We start from the raw sequence: 20,698 nt of genomic DNA, 5'->3' as shown, positions 1-20,698 counted from the left end.
GCAGCAGCTCCTCTGTATCCCTGCAGCAGCTCCTCTGTATCGCTGCTTGCCTCTGCCCAACCTGCCAGCCTCCCCTGGGGAAGTCTTTTCTTCCTTTGCTCAGCTGCACCATCCCTGTCTCCACTTGTCTACTTCCTGACTCCTTGTCTGTCAAGAACTTACACTCCTGGGAGATGGAGATGTAATTTGGTTGGTAGAATGCTTTCATAGCATGCATTAGGTTCTGACTTGGCCATGTAAGTTCAAGCCCAGCCTGGAAAAAACTGAAACCCTGACAAAACAAACGAAATGGATTAGCCTGGCTCCTTCTGTGGCTTGTGAGAGTCTTAAAAAGTGCAGGCAAACTTATACTCAAGACTGGACATGAGGTTAAGTTGGTATAGTGATTTCCTAGCTTTCACAACACCCTGGGCTCTCCCCAGCAATGCATGAACCATGCATGTACTCCTGAAATCTTAGTACTTAAGAAGTGAACACAGGAGAATCAGAAGTTCAAGGTCATTTCTAGCTACATAGAGTTTCAGGCCAGCCTAACTATATGAGATCCTGTCTTACAAAACAAAACAAAACAAAACAAAACAAAACAAAACAAAACAAAAAACCTGAACCATGTCTACAAGTGCATGCTTTTAATCCCAGCTCTAAGGAAGCAAAGGTAGGTAGATGTGAGTTCAAGGCTAGCCTGATCTACATAGAGAGATTCAGGACAGCCAGGTGACCTAAAAGAGACCTTATCTCAAAGAAAAGAAGAAAAGAAAACTCAGTCACCTTGTGCTGAGACTCCATGATCTCTGACAGGAAGCTGAGGGTCCTGGAGCTGAAGTAGTGTGAAGCCATCCAATTAAGAAGTGGTGGGGTATGGTGCAAGTAGAGAAGGCCATGATGTCACTCACATCTCTAACATGACACAGAAATGTGGGGGCATGTTGGGGTAGAGACTTGTGTCTCAGCATCCCAGACGAAGGTGAAGAGTTCCTCTGTCCTGAGAGTAGACAAGAAAGCTGATGAAGAGCCATGAATGGAAAGGAAAGCAGGCAGCCCCCACTCTGTCCTTTGGCCAACCTACTTGGAGGGTGTACTCCACCCATCCCCCCAAGCCCCCTTGCACATGGGTATCACCAACTTTCTCTTCTAGGTTGCCTGGACCACCGCTACTGCTATAGGCAGTCCTTCAAACTGCAGGTGCCTGACTATATCCTCCAGCTGCCTGTACAGCTGCATGACTTCTCCTGGAAGCTACTGGTGCCCAAGGACAAGCTCAGCCTTATGCTGGTGCCAGGCCAGAAGCTGCAGCAGCATACGCAAGAGAGGCCTTGTAACACCAGCTTCGGGTACCACGTGACCAGCACCACCCCTGGCCAGGACCTGTACTTTGGTTCCTTCTGCTCAGGAGGCTCCATCGAGAAGATCCAGGTGAAGCAAAATAGCTCGGTGACACTGAGAGCCTATGCTCCCAGCTTTCAACAAGAAGTCTCCAAGCAAGGCCTGATAGTGTCCTATACACCGTATTTCAAAGGTAAGTGTTCCCTTGCCCATCCACCATTAAACCCTCTAAGCCATTCTTGTTAGACAATCACTGCATCTTGTATAAACCTGCATTAGTTACTTTCCTGTTGTGTGACCAAATACATAAGGAGGAACATCTTAAGGAAGGGTTTTTTGACTCACAGTTTACAAGTACACTCCACCATAATGAAAAAAGTCATAATTTAGAGAGAAAGGATCGTTGTCTGAGTTTGCTCCTCATCAGAAGTGCAGGACATTGGGTCCTAATCCTGACAATTTCATCAACCTCCCATGGAAATTTCCAGTTCTTATAAATTTGAAAAATGTTTCTGACAGTGAGAGGTGTGGCTGGTAGACAGGAAGACAAGTCAGGTTCTAGTCTTTTTGGGAAAGCTGACATGGGTAAAATAAGAAATGACAAACTATTCCCCAGCCCTGCTTTGACAGTTCAGTATACCATGGAGAGCACAGCAGGGGAGGGGGTGGTTACTAGGGAAGAAATAGCAGATGCAAGGGTCCTGTTCTACAAGGCAGAGGCAAGGTCAAGGTCCACAGTGCTCTGAGGTAGAGAATGAAGTCTAAATGGCTCTCTGGGGTCACTTGAATACAGCTGATTGCAAAAGTCAAATCACCATTGCGTGTTGCTCAAGGATGGTGCTGCTACAGTAGAGGTCAGGGATGGTGGTGTTGCATCAGTGGTCAGGGATGGTGGTGTTGCATTAGAGGTCAGGGATGGTGGAGGTACATTAGAGGTCAGGGATGGTGGTGTTGCATTAGAGGTCAGGGATGGTGGAGGTACATTAGAGGTCAGGGATGGTGGTGGTACATTAGAGATCATTTTGAAGTTGGCTGCGACCTTTATTTGAGGCTGATTTTTCAGTGGCATGGTGGGAAAGAAATAAATCTTTGTGATAGATTAAGGTCAATCCAGGTTGACCTGATTGCCATCTTCAAGATTACGAGGGAATCCCCTTTGGGAAGCTTTGAGAATCCAGGGTTATTCTCCTCAGAGAAGAATGTTAGTTCTTATCTCATCTGGAGCATACAGCAGACCTACAGATATGTTGAAAGCCCTTTCAACATTTCAATCCTAGACATCTGCCCAAACCTGCAGCTTTGTTATTGTTGTTGTTGTTGCTCTCTGGGGCAGACATAGATATATCCTACTCCCACAGTAGAGTGGGGCAGGGAGATTGCCGCTTTGGGAATATTTCTGAGAACCCTCATTTGGCAAACTGTTCGGATGTTTGTTTGAAATGAACCTGGACACATAGTCTAATAGAGAGCGGTATCCTTCACTAACTGATACAGTACCCACATGCAATCATGTAAACCAAAATCAGTGTTGAATGAATGAAAAATATGCACTTCTGTTGCATTGGTTTCCATTGGTGAGATAACTTATATGCAGGAGAAGTTTTCTTTGGCTCACAGAATCAGACTGAATGCCATGCTTGGTAGATCCAGCCACTGTTGGGGTCTGTGTTGGAGCAATATATCACAGTAGGAGTGTGTAATGGGAGCGGCTGCTCACCTCATGGTCATCAGAAAGCAAAAAGAGAGTAAAGAACAGGGTCCCAATAGTCCCTTTAAGGGTATTCCCCGGTGACCTAACTTCCATTTGACCTCTCTCCCCTTATAGGTCCTATCACCTCCCAGTAGTACTATGAACTGGTGACTGGACCTGTACTCTACAGCCTTTAGGGGATAGCGTAGATGCTGACTATACTACTTGGCACAGTGAGCACACAAGAAGTGCTCAATAGGTGCACATGAATATTGGCTACCTACTGAACAGTCATAATATAGAACATGTCCATCATAGCAGAAAGTTCTCTTGGATGGCACTGGTGTAGACTATTCAGTATCCCTTACACTCCCTTTTCTCTCCATTTTATTGAGTGATACAGCATTTGTCTGGATCTCTTCCATTTCCTGCAGAGGAAGGCATCTTCACGGTGACCCCAGACACAAAAAACAAGGTCTACCTAAGATCACCCAACTGGGACCGTGGCCTGCCTGCCCTCTCCTCAGTGTCTTGGAACATCAGTGTGCCTAGCAACCAAGTGGCTTGTCTGACCGTCTTGAAAGAGCGTTCTGGCTTGGCCTGCCAGTCAGGGCGTGCATTCATGATCATCCAGGAGCAGCAGTCCCGGGCAGAGGAGATCTTCAGCTTGGAGGAGGAAGTCCTGCCTAAGCCAAGTTTCCACCATCACAGCTTCTGGGTTAACATCTCCAATTGCAGCCCCATGAATGGCAAGCAGCTAGATTTGCTCTTCTGGGTGACTCTTACCCCGAGGACTGTAGGTAAGAACTTTCAGAGTCTCCTGGAGGTGGTGAAGGAAAGAAAAAATTGAGGGGCACTTGAGAGGCAGAGAACAAGCTTTCGAGGCAAGTCAGGAAACAGATTGAGTCATAGCTATCCACACATCAGCTATTGTACAACATTTACTGTTTGCACATTGTCTGGGCAAGTCTGTTCTGAGCTAAGCTTATTGGGTCCACGTATTATTCATCTGCAGGCTGTACAGGTTGATTATGAGACTTTGCTGATCTTGACTATCTATATCCTGACAAAGGTCCCAGCCCAATGACCTGAGACAGTTGTGCTTACTTAACTCTGCCTTGTGCTGAGAAATGCACAAGACACCAAAGGAAGCATAGAAGGAACAAGCAGAACACATCTTCTGCCACATTCTATTGGCTCACGTGGATCCTTCTGCTACAGTTCTTCACTCTTGAACCCCATGATCTATAGGAGTTCTCTTCACTCCTGTGATCTTCATCTGTAGAGTGAGGGGGTGAAAGATCATAGGGAGACAGTAACGAGGATTAAAAAATATGAGAACCTGGGGCTGGAGAGATGGTTCCGCAGTTAGAAGCACTGTCTGCTCTTCCAGAGGTCCTGCGTTCAATTCCCAGCAACCACATGATGGCTCACAGCCATCTGTAATGGGATCTGATGCCCTCTTCTGGTGTGTCTGAAGAGACAATGGTATACTCATATACATAAAATAAATAAATCCTTAAAAAGTATATGAGGACCTGGAGAGAGATGGGGAGAGGGAAATGGGAGGGAGGGAGGGAGGGAGGGAGGGAGGGAGGGAGCAAGGGAGGGGGAGAGGGAGGGGGAGAGAGAGAGAGAGAGAGAGAGAGAGAGAGAGAGAGAGAGAGAGAGAGAGAGAGAGAGAGAGAGCCACTAGGAACTCCCAGCTCTGAAGTTACTACTTGGACCTTCTTCCTCTTCTGCTCTCTTTTTCTGTCACTTATTTCTATGTCCTCTGAATCTCACCCTTTGTTTCTTCGTGAGTCTAGTGTGGTGTTCCCTCTCAGATCTGTGCTCTTTTTCCATTGTGCGGTGTGGGGAAAAAGACAACTCAACCCAGATGAAATGACCTGCTCCTTCACTCCTTCTGCTGTTTGAGTCTCTGCTCTCCCCTCTGCTTTTCCTTCTCTACGACAGCCTGGTGACCAGGGAACACACCCAGTGGAAGCCAGGAGTAGCGAGCGTCCCACCCCTATCTGTTTCATGTATCTAAGTGCTACATACAAACTATTTCAAATTGTATTGGCTTAGACCAGTGGTTCTCAATCTGTGGGTCACAACTCCCGCAAGGATAGCCTATCAGATATCCTGTGCATCAGATATTTATATTATGAATCATAATGGTAGCAAAATTAGTTATGAAGTAGCAACAAAATAATTGTGGTTGGGGGGGTCACAACAATATGAGGAACTATGTTAAAGGTCACAGCATTAGGAAGCTCGAGAACCACTGACTTAGATAGTAACCCTTTTGTTTGCTCGTAACGAAATTCAGACAACACAGTGGTTAATATGCATGTACCAAACAGCTCAAAGGAAATAGTTCCACTGGAGACATAAACCTGGGGCCTTGGCTTTCCCTCTTAGCTCAACTGAGTTTTATACCCAGGGAGATTCTGCATGATTAACATGGGTGGCCTCTAAGAATCAAACTTGTAATAAACTGTCTGACTTCCTCTCCTGGAAAAGTACCAGCTGACAGTTCCTTTAAAGATGAGGCTCAGACCTGACTCAGTCACCTTCAGAGTTTTGTATCAGAAGGGACAAAGCTGGGGACTGTGAACGTATCCAGTTCTTCCTTATGCTAACTCTCTCGTCTCTTCCTTTGCCCTCCCATCTCTGCTCACAGATTTGGCTGTCGTCATTGGTGCAGCAGGAGGTGGAGCTCTGCTGCTGTTTGCCCTGGTACTCATCATCTGCTTCGTGAAAAAGAAGTAAGTGGAGTCTCTCCAGCTGTCTTTAGCTGATTTGATGCCTCCCTTGGATCATACTCGATAGGTGGATGGATGGATGGGTGGATGAATGGATGGATGGATGGATGGATGAGTGCTAGGATTACAGGCATGTCTCCATATCTAGCTTATTCTTATCAATGATGTTGGGGTTTTTTGCTTCCCAGTTCCCCACAAAGATCAATGTTAAATATTCTTACCAAGGCTACATTACAATTTCACAGGGTGGAGAGGCACACCTGGGGAACACACACATGCTCGAGCACACGCGTGCGCGCGTGCACGCACACACACTCTCGAGCACACACTCACACACGCGCATGCACGCATGCAGTGACATCCTGGCCCCAGCACAAGTCTCCAGTGTTTGCTTTTGAAGCTGGTAGCAGGAGTGATTTTAGCAGGAACCACTCCCACTGCTACCTGGAGAAAACACAAGCCTTTTGCCCTGGCTTGTTCTCCTTTGGTTTGGTTTGTGCTTATCTGTGGGACTGCAAGCCAAAAGGTGGCCCTAGAGCTAAGAGGAAACAGGGCCTGATTAACAGCAGCTTCAACTACTTGAAAGGTAAATGACTTTTTAAATAAAATCTACTTTGATGTCAGACTTCAGAGTTTAGCTGTCATGCCTCATTCTCCAAACTGTTTCAGATTAACCTGAGACTTACCAGCACAGGCAGTCTCTCCGTGGTCTCCAACTACATAAGGCTGCTGGCTGACATGCTTGCACGAAGCCCCTGTCCCAAAGTTGTGTGTGCGTGGAGCTGGGCAGGTTCTTTAAGGACAAGGGGAAATACTGATGCTGAACTTGTTTCTGCTGTAGGTGTTTATTGAGAGTCTTCTTGGTACTAGGACCACATAATGTACTGGGGACAAACCAGGGGCAAGACAGAATCTTTTCCACATTCCATCAGTAGAGGGAAAAAGCCAGGCACTGTGAGGACCTGAGGGAAGGATGTCTGCTGAAGGCCAGATGGATTTTTACCTCACTAAAGCCGCATCTGGGATTAGTGAACTGCCAGCCTTTCATTCTACAGCCCATTATGTTAATTGGACTGATGGCCTCCTTTTGAGTCAGCTATTGTCCAAGTCCCTGTGCCTTGTTCACGCAAGGCGAAGCTGTGTGCCCATGGCAGACATGCCAACAATTGTCCACATCTGAGTACCAGAAAATACCACACACCCAAAGCTAATGGCTTCACCAAATCCTGGATTTTGTCTTCGCTTTAGCTTTTTTTCCCTGGTGGCTGCTGTTGATGGGATGGGACAGAGCCACTCAGCTAATGATGAGCTGTTCTGTCCTCAACTCTAGCAGAAAATTAGCTAGCTTGTACCCTTCTCTCCTCCTGAGTCATGGACATTAACTGTCTGGAATTAGTTAATCAGCTTTGCTCTGTGAAAGAGAGGCAGCACTATTAGTACAGGTTAGTACTGAATGTTCTAGAAGGTTGGCCTGGGCATGCTGAGCTGATGTGGTTTAGAAAGGCTTGTTCATCCCTATTACTGGGAAGAAAAAGGGGAAGAAATTACCAGATATCTTCATTGTTGGTTTCCCTGAAGTCTATCAGAGGCAAAACAAATTCACTTAAACCACCTCTTCCACTTAAGATCCGTCAGTTTCCACCTTGGAAACCTGAGACAAGAACAATGTGTTTAAGGATATCCCCTAGAATAGTTTCATTTTCAAATGCTAACAGCCTACAAGGGCAAGATGAGCTAGGCTTAGAACCCCAAGGACTCCCGTGTGTCACTTATCTGTTTCCTCATTCTGTTGTGCCATTCTCTACAAACAGGAAGAAGGTGGATAAGGGTCCTGCTGTGGGTATCTATAATGGCAATGTCAATACCCAGATGCCCCAGACCCAAAAGTTCCCGAAAGGGCGAAAAGACAATGACTCCCATGTGTATGCTGTCATCGAAGACACCATGGTGTATGGGCACTTGCTGCAGGACTCGGGTGGATCCTTCATCCAACCAGAGGTGGACACCTACCGGCCCTTCCAGGGCCCCATGGGAGACTGCCCTCCCACCCCACCCCCTCTATTCTCCAGGACCCCAACTGCAAAGTTCACTGCAGAGGAGCTGGCTCCTAGTAGCCCTCCTGAGTCTGAGAGTGAACCTTACACTTTCTCGCATCCCAACAAGGGGGAGATTGGTGTTAGGGAGACTGACATCCCCTTACTCCATACCCAAGGACCAGTGGAGACTGAAGAGTAACTTGGCCCCATTCCAAAGACTTTGCTGAGATGCATGGCACCAGACATTGAGACATGAAGAACTGTCCCATCAAGAAGTCAGAGGGAAGCCCAATCAGCTAGAAGGAAGAGTAGCTTTTGCAAGGTGCCATCAAATCTTGATCTTCTGGTGGACTGCTTCCAGTGATGGGCAAATCATGACTTCTATGAGGATGCCATCCTAAAGCTCAGGCCTTCCTGAACTCGGGTTGTGTTGAGGCTGGCCACAGGGACAGAAGAGAGACACGGTCCACCCAGACAAGACTACAATGAGCCCTGGAGTTCTGGATTCCCGATGACGAGCAGAGACTTGGATGATTCCCAGGAGCTCCACTTGAGGTCTCTGCTCTCACTGGAGACCTATGGATGAAAATGGCAATGTGCTTTTTTTAAAATTAGTTGTAGTAGTAGTAGTAGTAGTAGTAGTAGTAGTAGTAGTATTTATTTGGTGGCCCTGTATGTTTTAAAAAAGTTGGATGTGGAGCTGAGGGTGTAGCCAAGTTGGTAGAATGCTTGCCCAACGTGTGCAAAGCTCTGGGCTCCATCCTGCATAAAAGCAGGCAGGATGGTGCACACCTGTAGTCTCGGGAAGATCAGAATTTCAAGTCACCATCAAGTATGCAGTGAATTGAAGGCCCCCTGGTCTGTGTAAGGTCCTCTTGAGAACACGCACAGCTCTTTTGACCCCTGTGGTAACGGCTCGTGCTAACTGGTTTGGACAGCTGTGCTTTGGTTTTTGTAGACCTCTAGATAAATGTACACCTGCGGGGAAGGTGAGAACCCAGCCAGAAGAGTATCTGCATGTATGTATCTCTTACTCAATAAGGGGTTTCCCAATCCTCCTTGACTGCCTATAGCTGTCCCACTGCAGAATTTATCACAGATCTCCTCGTCCCCTACTCCTAAAAATAAGAGAAAGTTCCTTGAGCTGCCTTGTGTGGTATGTGGCTCTCCCACCTGCAGCAATACTTTGACATGTAAACAGAAAATTGAGAATAACTTGATCCCTTAAAAATATATAAATATAGGCAGTGTTGGTACATGCCTTTAATTCCAGAACTTGGGAGACAGAGGCAGGCATATCCTGGTGAGTTTGAGGCCAATCTGGACTATATAGTGAGTTCTAGGACAGCCAGGGCTACACACAGAAATCCAGCTACACAGAGAAACCCTTTCTTGATAAAACAAAACAAAACAACAAGAAGGAAAAAAAGAAATACTGTAGTACACACACATACCAGACAGTGGCCATCTGTATCAATTTCATGCCATCACTGCAGCACATCCTTTGGTGGATTGAAAACTGTATCAATACAGTTCTGGAGATTAGAATTCCCAAACTAGCTTGACTGAACTAAAATCAGGGTGTTGTTTCAGCTGTGCTTCCAAAGCTCTCAGGATTTCCTTGCCCTTCCCAGCATCTAGAAGCATCCATGGCTGGGCAAGTCTGTCTTGGTATGGCTGGTCACTGATTGAACTACTTGCTACTTTCATTTGCAGATCCAGTGTAGTTCACATATCAACAGCCTTAACTTAACCACTCAGGAAAAGTCCCTTTACTGTGTTTCAGGCACAGCATCCACTGGCTGGAAGGTGTGAGCATCTCTGAGGGTAAGAGAACATTGTTCTGCCTCTCCCATCCTCCTGCTGCTGGTACTCAAAGGAGATCATACAAAATCACCCAGTCTATAAAGTGTTTGGTTTAGCTTATATATTTTTTAAGTTAATTTTTTTCCCCTAACAACCCAGCTCAGAGGACTTGTTTGTGCTGGATGCATATCCTTGACCAGAGATGCCCAGCTAAAGTGAGTCATGGGTAGCTCTGGCCCTCAGATAGGACATCCAGGGTAACCCATCCTGCCTTGTTGCCTCTACTCTGTGGCTGTGTGCTTGTGGCTTAAATTGACACAATTTTATGAAAGGCAAAGGAGGCGCTTCCAACACTTACAGAGTGAGGAGACTGCGAAAGTTCCTCCTGCCATGATGTAGAGGGAAAGCCACAGTAGTTCAGGACTCTGGTAAACCTTCTCTAGGAAATACGTGTGGTTCATGATTCTCAGGGAACTGACCTTGGATGCTACATCTTGCCCACGCAGCCTCAGACAGAGCTCCTGGCCCTCTTGAGCCATTTCCAAGAAGGAGAGGGTTCACTTTTTAATCATACCCTGGGGGATGTTTTCTTTTCTTTCCGAAAACTTTCCTTTAACTCCTTTCCAGGAGAGAAGGTTGTCTCCTACCCAGCTACCCAAGGTGCTGATGGCCCTCTGTGAGGGTAGGGTCAGGGACAGCTGTGGCTCCTTGCTTCACCTGAAATCACCATGCTGAGCAGGGGCCCTGTATGCTTCCTCCCCGATGCCTTCTCCCTTCAAGTGCCCCTTGAGGAGACCGTCAGTCTCACGTGTTGGTTCTTACTGTGTGTCAGCCCCGTACCCTTCTACCTTGGTTCTGCTAACCTTGCATCTATTGGCTGGGCCTGTAGCTGTGTACAGAAGGAAGAGGTTGACTCTTCCATGGGGACAAGCCAAAGTCCAACAGCTGTAACCTCAGTACAGGTTGGAGGACCAGTCTGTGGATCTGCAAAGCATATATGAAAATTATTTATTTAATGACAGATAACATCTTATTCATTTACTTTTATAAATAAACAAATATACCAGATAAATGCATGTTCATTTGTTTAATGCTGCTGTCTGTGCTGCTTCTGTAGAGGCCCCTCGTTCAAAAGCCGTTTCTTTTCACAGGCCCCACATTGGCCAAGAAGCTGCCCTGTCCGATGTTCACCAAGGGCTTACTGCACAGGAAACCAGTCTTTATGCTGCCATCTCTTCATCTGATGCCATGCCCAATGGGAAGCAATTATTTTTGCTTGAAATAAAATGAGACCTATCCAGGCATGGTAGTACATACATGTAATTCCACACTAGGAGACTGTCTTAGTCAGGGTTTCTATTCCTGCACAAACATCACGACCAAGAAGCAAGTTGGGGAGGAAAGGGTTTATTCGGCTTACACTTTCACATTGCTGCTCATCACCAAGGAAGTCAGGACTGGAACTCAAGCAGGTCAGGAAGCAGGAGCTGATGCAGAGGCCGTGGAGGGATGTTACTTAGTGGCTTGCTCAGCCTGCTCTCTTATAGAACAAAGACTAACAGCCCAGAGATGGTCCCACCCACAAGAGGCCTTTCCCCTTGATCACTAATTGAGAAAATGCCTTACAGTTGGATCTCATGGAGGCATTTCCTCAACTGAAGCTCCTTTCTCTGTGATAACTCTAGCTGTGTCAAGTTGACACAAAACTAGCCAGTACAGAGACTGAGAGAGAATTGTGAGCAGGAAAAGTTTTACATTCTGCCATCCACTTTGAGGCCTACGGCAGCAGCAGTGAATCAGACTGGGGCTGTAGTTCCACCAACAGCAGCCCACATTATTTTTTTAAGGCAGGTGTTGTGATCTAAGTGATGGATGTCATAAAGTCCCACCACGGGGCAGATCTCAAGTGGAAGGTATTTTGGGCGAGGGGGTATACAGAGGCTGCCTCTGAGTGAGGATGGAGGGGAGAGGAGAGACTGCCCTTTTATAAAGGGATGGAGCACATGCACAGGGGAGGTATGCAACTCATTCATGGTGACAGGAAATGTGTCACATTTTGGCAGCTAGTGATGATGCATCCTGATGTCACTGGGTCCCCAGGGCAGACGTTGGAGATGCCTGGTTGTTAACATCAGGGTCGCTCACTGAATGTAGGACTTCCAATCTGGCTCAACTAACTGGGCAGTAAGCCTCAGGGATCCTGCAGTATTGCAGGGTATTGGATCATAGTGTGAACCCTGAGATTGTGTTATTTACTGAAGAAAAACTTTTCTAGTTGTAGTGTGGCTCAGCCCTAGCGCACACCAGATCCCTCTGGCTGGAATGCAGACACGCCCTTAGTGCGCACCTTTAATCCCAAACAACGAAGGTAAAGCTCAGGGGTAAAGGAAGCACCCATATTTGAAAGTGATGTCTAATTGAGTGGCAGACAATTGAGAGGCAGTTTTACCAGGACAATTGTACAGAGGCAGTAGGATGAAGAGAAAACAAGCTAGACACAGGTAAAGACTGACTGAGTCAGAGGATGAGAAGGAGCCAGAAGATTAGACCATATTGGCAGAGTTAGTATGAGGGCAAACAGAGCAATTCAGGAGATGCCTGGAGAGAGAGAAGCTAGATCTAATCAGTCAGCTTGAAGAGGTGTTTGAGCCGGAATGGCTGAGTTAAACCAGCCAGTCAGAGCTCAGAAAGAACTCGAAAGGGTGAGCTTATTCTCAGAGGCTAAGAACATTCTAGGCCTAGATAAGACTGTTCAAAGGCTAGAAGCTTTTAGGACAAGACCTCAGTTAGCAGAGTCAATAAGCCTTGGAGACGACAATTACATAAGGTGAATAGAAGTTACTTTTACACTCCAGGCTCTCCAGGGCTGGGACTATAGGCACATATACCTGCTTATCTTTTTTTTTTAAAGATTTTAATTATATGTGTATGAGTGTTTATGTATCTGAGTTTACAGATGGTGGTCAGCAGTCACGTGAATGCTGAAAACTGAACTGGGGTCCTCTGCAAGAGCAGTAAGTGCTTTAACCTACTGAGCCATCTCTCCAGCCTGAGCACAGCTTCTCCTCAGGCGCTAGGGATACAAACTCAGATCCTTAAAATGCACAGCAAGCCTTCTGCCAACTGAGCCATCTTCCCAGTCCCCAAGCTAGCATTTACCAAAAGAAATTTTTTAAGCTGAGCATGGTGGCCCAGGCCTATAATCCCAGCACTGGGAAGGTGGAGACAGATGGACCCCTCCAGACCAGTGGAGGACCCTGTCTCAAAAGATAGGGGCATCTGAGGAAAGCCACCAGAACTCCTCCACACATACATACATGGGCATATGCGCGCACACACATATACATACCCCTGAAGCTAAGGAAATGCTAATGCTATGCCCTGGGACTCCCCAGCCTTCAGAGTCACAAGTCAAACAAACCCTTCTTTACAAAATAACCAGTGTCAGCCTTTCTGTTAAAAGCAACAAAACAGGTTAAGACAAGTATGTTTAGTTATCCCAACCCAACCTCATATTTGGCTTGCAGGACCTCAGTATTGATGAGACACAACTGTGAAGTCCCAGCAGAGAGAGAGAGAGAGAGAGTGTGTGTGTGTGTGTGTGTGTGTGAACTTTGAAGTCCTAGGAGTGTGTGTGTGTCAACTGTGAAGTCCCAGGTGTGTATGTGTGTTATATATGTGTGTATGTGTATATCAACTGTGAAGTCCCAGGTGTATGTGTATGTATGTGGTGTGTGTATGTGTGTGTGTGTGTTATATGTGTGTATGTGTATATCAACTGTGAAGTCCCAGGTGTATGTGTATGTATGTGGTGTGTGTGTGTGTGTGTTATATATGTGTGTGTGTGTGTGTGTTATATGTGTGTATGTGTATATCAACTATGAAGTCCCAGGAGTGGTGTGTGTGTGTGTGCGCATGTGCGTGTGTGTCTCTGTGTGTGTTTGTATGTGTGTCTGGTCTCATGGTGGCTAAGAAGGGAGGGGAGAGTTAGGAGTGCCAGCCTTGATTGAAACATGGAGTGAGACATTCCTTGAGGTGGAGATGGGTAAAGGGTATTATCCAGGAAACACTAGAAGATCCTGCTGTTCCATAGCCTACAGATCAGCTCAGGCAGAGCTGTGTTGGGAAGCAGGCAACCAAGCAGTTGGTGTTTAGGGAAAAGAATGGGTTTGAGAATAAGTTTCTCTCAACCAGACCAACTGTTTGATTGTAGGATAGGTTTAATACTTTTGGTTTGCAAAGTATATTCACAAACATTCATTTCACCTCATACTCAGCCCTGAGCACATAAAAATTCAACAAACTCTGAACTGAGTAAGTTCTTAGAACCACCTGCTGCTCAGGGGAGTAAAAACAGTTGGATTTATCTTCTTTCTCTCTCTCCCTCCAATCTCCTTCCTTCCATACAGTATAAGGAAATCTAAAGAATGTTGTCCAAAATTGTCAGACCCACATACATCTGCTTACCACTTGAAAGCCAATTCCCTCAAGACAAGTGTTGATGGGCAGGAAATCCAGTATATTCAACATTAAGCACTGATAGAACTAGGGGGGTGGGGACAGGGACAGGTGGATATCATCCACGTGATGGTCAGACAGAATCATGGGAGTGACTGGCAGGCAGACCATATTGCCCAGACCTTTGTCAGCGGTTTTCCCTGGTTTGTGGCTGGAACATTCCAATGAACCCTGACTTCTTAGTATTTTTCTACATATTCAACCTCTTAGCGATGTGATTGTTCGTGTTAGCTGATGCAGAGCTAGACTAGGAAATGTACCACACATTTAGATGATTCCAGTGAATCGCCAGAAATGCTGGCTTTTGTTAGTTATTTAAAAAGTTTATCGGTTAACATCCTAATTATTTAGGTTTGGCTTTTCTCTGGAACTTACAAAGCTGGAGAGCAGGAGGGGTAATCACAGGACAAATCCTTACAACCAGAAAGTGTGAGGCTGGTGGGAGCCACCAACCCTGCTGCTTGGTGGTGATGGTGGCTTCCTCTACACCACACGTCACTCCTGCCAGTCTCAGCCCAGTAGCTCAGTCCTCCTGGAGGCCTCAGTTCTTAGAGCTTTAGAGTGGATAGGTGCCTTAGAAACAAGGTCATGAAACCAAGAGCTGACCCGTTGTCCTTGTTTTGTTCACGTGGCTTAATATAAATAAAGTTACTACTGCGTTTAAAACAATTATTAAAGTTGTCAAAGAAGTGGGAATTCATTTCTACTCCAAACATAAAAGAAAGGGCTGTGAAAGGCATTAGTGACATGTCTGGCTTCTTGTTTGGGCCCTGATTAGATGTTCATTTGAAGACAATTGCTAAGTTGCTAAGATACTTAATTTTGTCTTAACTTTACTGAGCTGTAAGGTACCCAGATACCTTGGGGGTAAGTGCTGTGACTGTGCCAATATTTAAAAGCTCACGAGGAAGCCAGCCAGGTAAAGGTGTAAATGCCTATAGTCCCAAGACTTGGGAGGCTACGGAAGGAGCTCAAGTCCAGCCTAAGTTATATAAGACTCAATTTTAGGAGAGGGGACAAATAATTTCCCTCCTCTAATCCTTATATGAATGACAAGAAGCTCTTGTTCTAGGAAGAAGCTGTCCAGTGTTAGCTGCCTGCACTGCTTTCTTCGGGCTGTTCATGGCTGCCATCTTTTTCCCCATTTTAAGGTTCTGATTCATGACCTTTGTTCCTGAGCAAGCTTGGCTTCCCTGGAGGTGTCACTCAAAAGACACAATGAGCACATGACCAAGAAGTAAATTTGTTGTTTTGGCTTATTCATTATTATTCATTCCTTCATCCTGTCAGGCAGTGAATTATTTACTGAGTGCTAACTAGGCCCTGGGGGATAAAGCAGTAACCTTGCTTTAGGCTTCCAGTGGGGTTGAAAATTGGAAGAAGCAATAACAAGGAAGCCAATTGATAGGTAATGCATTATGTAAGTGCTATAAGAGTTAGGGAAATCTCTCTGAGGAATGATAATCAAATAAACCTGTGTGACATCCCGTTCCCTAGGAAACAGGCCTGTGTTACTGAAAGTTACTGAAAGCCAAGAACAGTGAGGCAGGGATGGAGAAACTGCAGTGGGAGAAAGAGAGATATAGGAGGGCTGGCCTCAGCACCATAGAAAAGCCTGGGCCACACCGTAATCCTAGCATTCTAGATGCTGATGCAAAAAATATCGTCAGTTCCAGGCCAGCTCAGGTTACACAGGAAGTCCCTGGTTCACATAATAAATAAACAAATATCATAATCCAAACCAAAAATTGACAAAAATTAAAAGAGACTATGCAGATGACAGAAAAAACTTAAAAATCGGCAAATACAGGGTGTGGTGGTTCACACCCATAACCCCAGCACTTGGGAGGCTGAGAAGAAAGAATCATTATAACTTCAAAGCCAGCTTAGGCTATGTAGAACACACTAGGCCAATCCGGAACAAAGAGAAAGCAAATAAGCAATAACAAATATACTAAGTAGCCAGGACCTTTGGTACAGGCCTTTAATCCCAGCTACTCATGTGAAAGCTGAGGCAGGAGGATCACAAAGTCAAAGAAGAAGCATGGCTCAGGACATAGCTCACAGCTCAGTGATAAAGCACCCACCTTGCGTGCACCAAGCTCTGTATTCAACCCCCGGTTAAAACAACAGCAGCAACAATGACGACAACAACAACAACGACACCGACAAAGGGGCAGAGAGATGGCTCAGTGGTAATGAGCACTTGCAGAGGACCAGAGCTTGGTTTTGAAGTACCTGGTTAGGTGGCTCACAGTTGCCCTGAACTTCAGGGAACCTGTTGCCCTCTCCTCGCCCCTCCACAAGCTCCTGGGGCCACATGCATATAACTAGGCAAAGATAGACACACACACACATAATTTTTAAAGAGAATAAGAAAAGGAAACAAGACACAAAATTTGCTATTAGCTAACCATTGCCCTTCGTTTTACATGGTTAGAAAAACCATAAGTGGGCGGGTGGTGGTGGCGACCACTTTTAATCCCAGCATCTGGGAGGCAGATGCAGGTGGATCTCTGTGAGTTTGAAGCCAGCCTGGTCTACAGAGCTTCCAGGACAGCCAGGGCTACACAGAGAAACCCTATCTTGAAAAACCAAACAAAACCAAAACATAAGCATCTAAAATCAGAAGGAATGTTAAACATTTGTTTTGCGACCAAACTGCACGTTTGACTGATGATAGCCTCTCAGGTCCAGCTGAAGGAGAAGACATGGGAAGTGTGTGGGTGATTCTTCCAAATCTAGGGTGCGATCTCGCCTCGCTTCTGCTCCAAAGGCAACCCTTCTACAAATACAGCCTCTTGGACAAACATGGACAAACAGACATTCCCAATGATGATGATAAATTTGTCATACACCTCTAGTGTCCAGTCACTTCTAGTGTTCAATTAGATTACTTTAAGTAGCCTAGATATGGACTGATAACAAGGTCCCTCTGACATAATAAAGCCTTTGTGTTTGATGTTTAAGGAAAAATGTTTCATTTGCATCCTCCTAGTCAGTGACATTGATTTTTAAAATGAAAAATTTCTCTTTTGCTACAGTTGCCGCCAGCATTAATTTCTTGAACAAACTTTACCTTCAGATCTTTGCCAAGGCCTGAGAAGTAATTGAACATGGCATCACATCTGCTTTGGTTTGCATGAAGAGTTTTATTGCTGGTAGCATTAAAACAAGGGGCATTTATCTTTCTGGGCATTTGATTCAATTCATTTCTTTCCAGTCAGTCTTACTGAATACCCATTGTGTGCAAACTCCCAAGCCACTCCATGTAAAGTGCTGGGGAGGAAGTGTCCAGGCACAGGGTAGCCAGGAGGAGAACTGTAAGCTCTAGGTAGTGACAGTACTGATTAATTTGCCAAGAGTGGCCCAAAGGTAAGGCTGGCTCCATCCCACAAGCTACTTTCCTTGAGCTATTAACAAGGCTGATAAGAAACAAGAAGTAAACTACATATGTGTACACGCTGACATATAGTTTGTTTTGTGTTTGCAGTGCTGGGCGTAGAACCCAGAGCCTCATAAACACAAAGCAAACAGTACAAACTGAGCTATATCCCCAGTTTAACAGGTTAATACAATGTCAGACTCATATCATAGTAAAACTATTACCTAACCAGCTGGGACCAGTGTGGCTAATACAGATCACAGCCTTAGTCCTGGTCTGTTGCTGTCAAGAGACACCATGACAATAGCAACTCTCAGAAGAGAACACATTTAATTGGGGCTTGTTTATAGTCTCAGAGGTTTGGTCCATTATCATCATGGCAGGGACATGGTGACATGTAGTCTGACACTGTGCTGGAGAAGTACCTGAACATTCTACATCCTCCAACAAGGCCACACCTACCCCAGCAAAGCCACACCTACCCAGCAAGGCCACACCCACCCCAGCAAGGCCACACCTCCTAATCCTCCCAAGTAGTGTCACTCCCTGATGACTAAACACTCACTCTCTCCAGGCCGGCTCATCTGCAACCCCCACATACAGAGTCAGCTCCAGGCAAGGTGCAGGGGGGCCTGCTCTCCCAAGTGCTGCAGCAGGTGAGGTGAGGGCCAGTTCTCCTTGGGGCCAGCTCTCCTGTCTGCCATAGGTGACAAGGGGCGAGGAGGGTGGTATCACTCCCATGCCCATGTCACCACATAGCAGACAAGGTGTAGGGCCAGCTCTCCCAAGTGCTGCAGCTGGTGAGGGCCAGGGACAGCTCTCCTGCTCTCACTACCCCAGGGCCATATCTCCTATCAAAGATGGTGAAGGGTGAGGTGGGGGAGGAGGGTATCTCTCATCCACGCCACCACACAGGAGATGAGTGGTGAGCTCAGGTCTCCTACAATCTTATCCTCAGGGGCTGACTTGCTCGAAGCTCCAGAAATGTGGAGTACAGAAACTGGCCAGGGGCGGGGTCAGCTCTCCTGATCTCATGACCCCAGGGCCAGCTCTCCCACGATGCCCAGGTGAGGGGTGGGGCCAGTTCTGCACAGCCCTCAGACATCAACATGTTTCCAGGCAGCCCAAACCAGGGACCTCTGCCTGGCCTTTGGTGGTAACAGACCCCTGTTGCTGCAGGGCCACAGACCTGGACGCTAGTGGCAGCACAGGCCAGGATCCCACCATGGTCTCTGGTGGCATTGCTGGATATTCACAACAAGCTTTTCCTCACTACCCTCAAGTCTCCAGTTCTGCCTCTCTCCATTGTGCCCACGTCCTTCTGTTTCTCTTTCTCTTTCATTTCTCCACCATTTACTTGCTCCTCTTAGTGGTGCCTGGGGTCTCTTGAGTGTCTGGAGTCATCTCAGGAGTGGCCTCAGGAGTGCAGTGTCCTATTCTTGCATTATGGTGCTGGGCAGGGGTCATCTCAGGCTTGTTTTCTTCAGGGAGTGTTAGGCTACTAATCATTCAGATATTTCCAGGTCAGAACGATGAGCATAGACACAGCCTCTCTCCTCTCTGCCACCTACTGATGCACATGTGACACAGGAGCCACTCACTGCAACACTTCTAGGGGAAAAGGTACAAGTTTCTTAATCACTGGATCTGTTCAGGGCCTGCAAGAGGCAGATGCTGAGATGGGGTCGTATGTGAGGGAGATTTCAAAAAGGAAGTGGCTGCGAAGAAAGGGGTGGGGGAGCCTATATCATGAGAAACAGAGAAATGCAAGGGAATGTGGCTGTTTTATATTTATTTATTTTTGAGATAAGTCTCTTTATGTCAGCCAGGGAAGAATTAAACTTGCAGTCTTCCTATATCTGCTTACCAAAGGATAGGATTTCAGGGTGTCTGATCCTGGATCGAAGCTGAGACTTTGTTTTGTTTGCTTTGTTTGGTTTTGTTTTGCTTGGCTTTACAAGACAGATTTTTTGCTGTGTAACCCTGGCTGTCCTGGAACTCACTGTCCAGACTGGCCTCCAACTCAGAGATCTGTGTCTGCCTTCCTAGTTCTGGGATTAAAGATGTGTGCCATCATGTCTGACTCAGCAAGAGATTTTTGTTGTTGTTTGTTCGTTTGTTTGTTTTTCAAGACAGGGTTTCTCTGTGTAGCCTTAGCTGTCCTGGAACTTACTCTATAAGCCAGGCTGGCCTCAAACTCAGAACTCAGAGGTCTGGCTGCCTCTGAGAGGTTTTTAAGAGCCTCCATTATATATCCTGAGTTTTAATGTAGGAATGTGCTTTCCTGATAATTCATATTAAAGGACAGAATTGAAATCTTAATCATAAACCATCTTAGCTAGTGCTTCATGGGTCTTTCAGTGGCTCCCTTCATCAGGGGTGATTTGGGGCCACAGGTCACATTGGCCATGTTTTCAGACAATATAGTTGTCCAAATGGGAGCAGCTACTGATGTTTTGGGTGGGCAGAGGTCAAGAACACTGCTAACAGCCTTCAACACACAGAATGCCCCATACCCAAGTGTCCACTCAGCCAGCAACAGCAACAGTGCTGAGGTTCAGGAGCTCTTCTTGGCTTCTAGGACCTTTTGCAAGAAAACCAGTGGAATAGGCATCTTGAGTGGGCATCAAGTGAGGGACATTCTACAAAGACCTGCTCGGTAGACATCTGCATTGTGAGCTTCCCCATGGAGAAGCTCGCTGAGCCAATCCAGTAGAGCAGAGCTCAGACAGCCCTGACCTAATACAGAGCAGCTGAAGTCAGGCTGCCTGAAGAATAACTTCTGTTCAGAGTTTTGCTGAAACTGGAGAAGTCTCACTCGGTGCCTGCAGAATCACAACCTGTTACTGATTGAAATGACAAGCACCCCACCACACACATACCTTGCAGAAGTTACAAAAACAATTCACAAAAGGCTTGGACGTTAAGCCCTGATGCCAAGCAAAATACTTTGCACTCAGTGACATCCAAGGCAGACATGCTCACGCCTGTCCAGCCATCCTGTCAGTGGAGTTTGGAATTTGAATTTTCTTTATTCAGAATTTTCCGAGTTTTGTCAACGGTCAGTAGAAAAGTTCCTCATAAACACTGGATAGAAACAGTGAGAGAACATTCTAGAAGTCTGCATATTGACATCTCAGAGACATTCCACCTAGAAAGTATGACCTGGAGAAATTAAAAAGAATGATTG

At 46.2% G+C, this 20,698-nt stretch overlaps 1 protein-coding gene and 1 non-coding gene across 4 annotated transcripts in view; one reads left to right on the top strand and one right to left on the bottom strand.

Annotated features, from left to right (window-relative positions):
• Positions 1–10,696, top strand: part of Cdcp1 (CUB domain containing protein 1) — a 45,306-nt gene extending 34,610 nt beyond the window's left edge. For 2 of the 3 annotated variants that reach the window (XM_006511921.3, XM_006511922.3), the window contains 4 exons: positions 1,136–1,516; positions 3,448–3,813; positions 5,682–5,766; positions 7,575–10,696. In XM_006511921.3, coding sequence (XP_006511984.1) covers positions 1,136–1,516; positions 3,448–3,813; positions 5,682–5,766; positions 7,575–7,998 — 1,256 coding nt within the window. In that variant the 3' untranslated portion in view covers positions 7,999–10,696. The remainder of the gene's footprint in view (positions 1–1,135; positions 1,517–3,447; positions 3,814–5,681; positions 5,767–7,574) is intronic. The other variant, NM_133974.3, reaches the window with a different exon arrangement.
• Positions 10,697–18,997: 8,301 nt separating this feature from the next.
• On the bottom strand, positions 18,998–19,130 carry Gm23323. The gene has a single exon (XR_003948497.1). It is a non-coding gene; the product is annotated as a small nucleolar RNA SNORA17 (small nucleolar RNA).
• Between the last annotated feature and the right edge of the window lie 1,568 nt (positions 19,131–20,698).

The sequence above is a fragment of the Mus musculus genome, chromosome 9 (assembly GCF_000001635.26).
Source record: "Mus musculus strain C57BL/6J chromosome 9, GRCm38.p6 C57BL/6J".
In the NCBI taxonomy this organism is placed as follows: Eukaryota; Metazoa; Chordata; class Mammalia; order Rodentia; family Muridae; genus Mus; species Mus musculus.
This window is presented reverse-complemented; position numbering and strand designations above follow the sequence as displayed.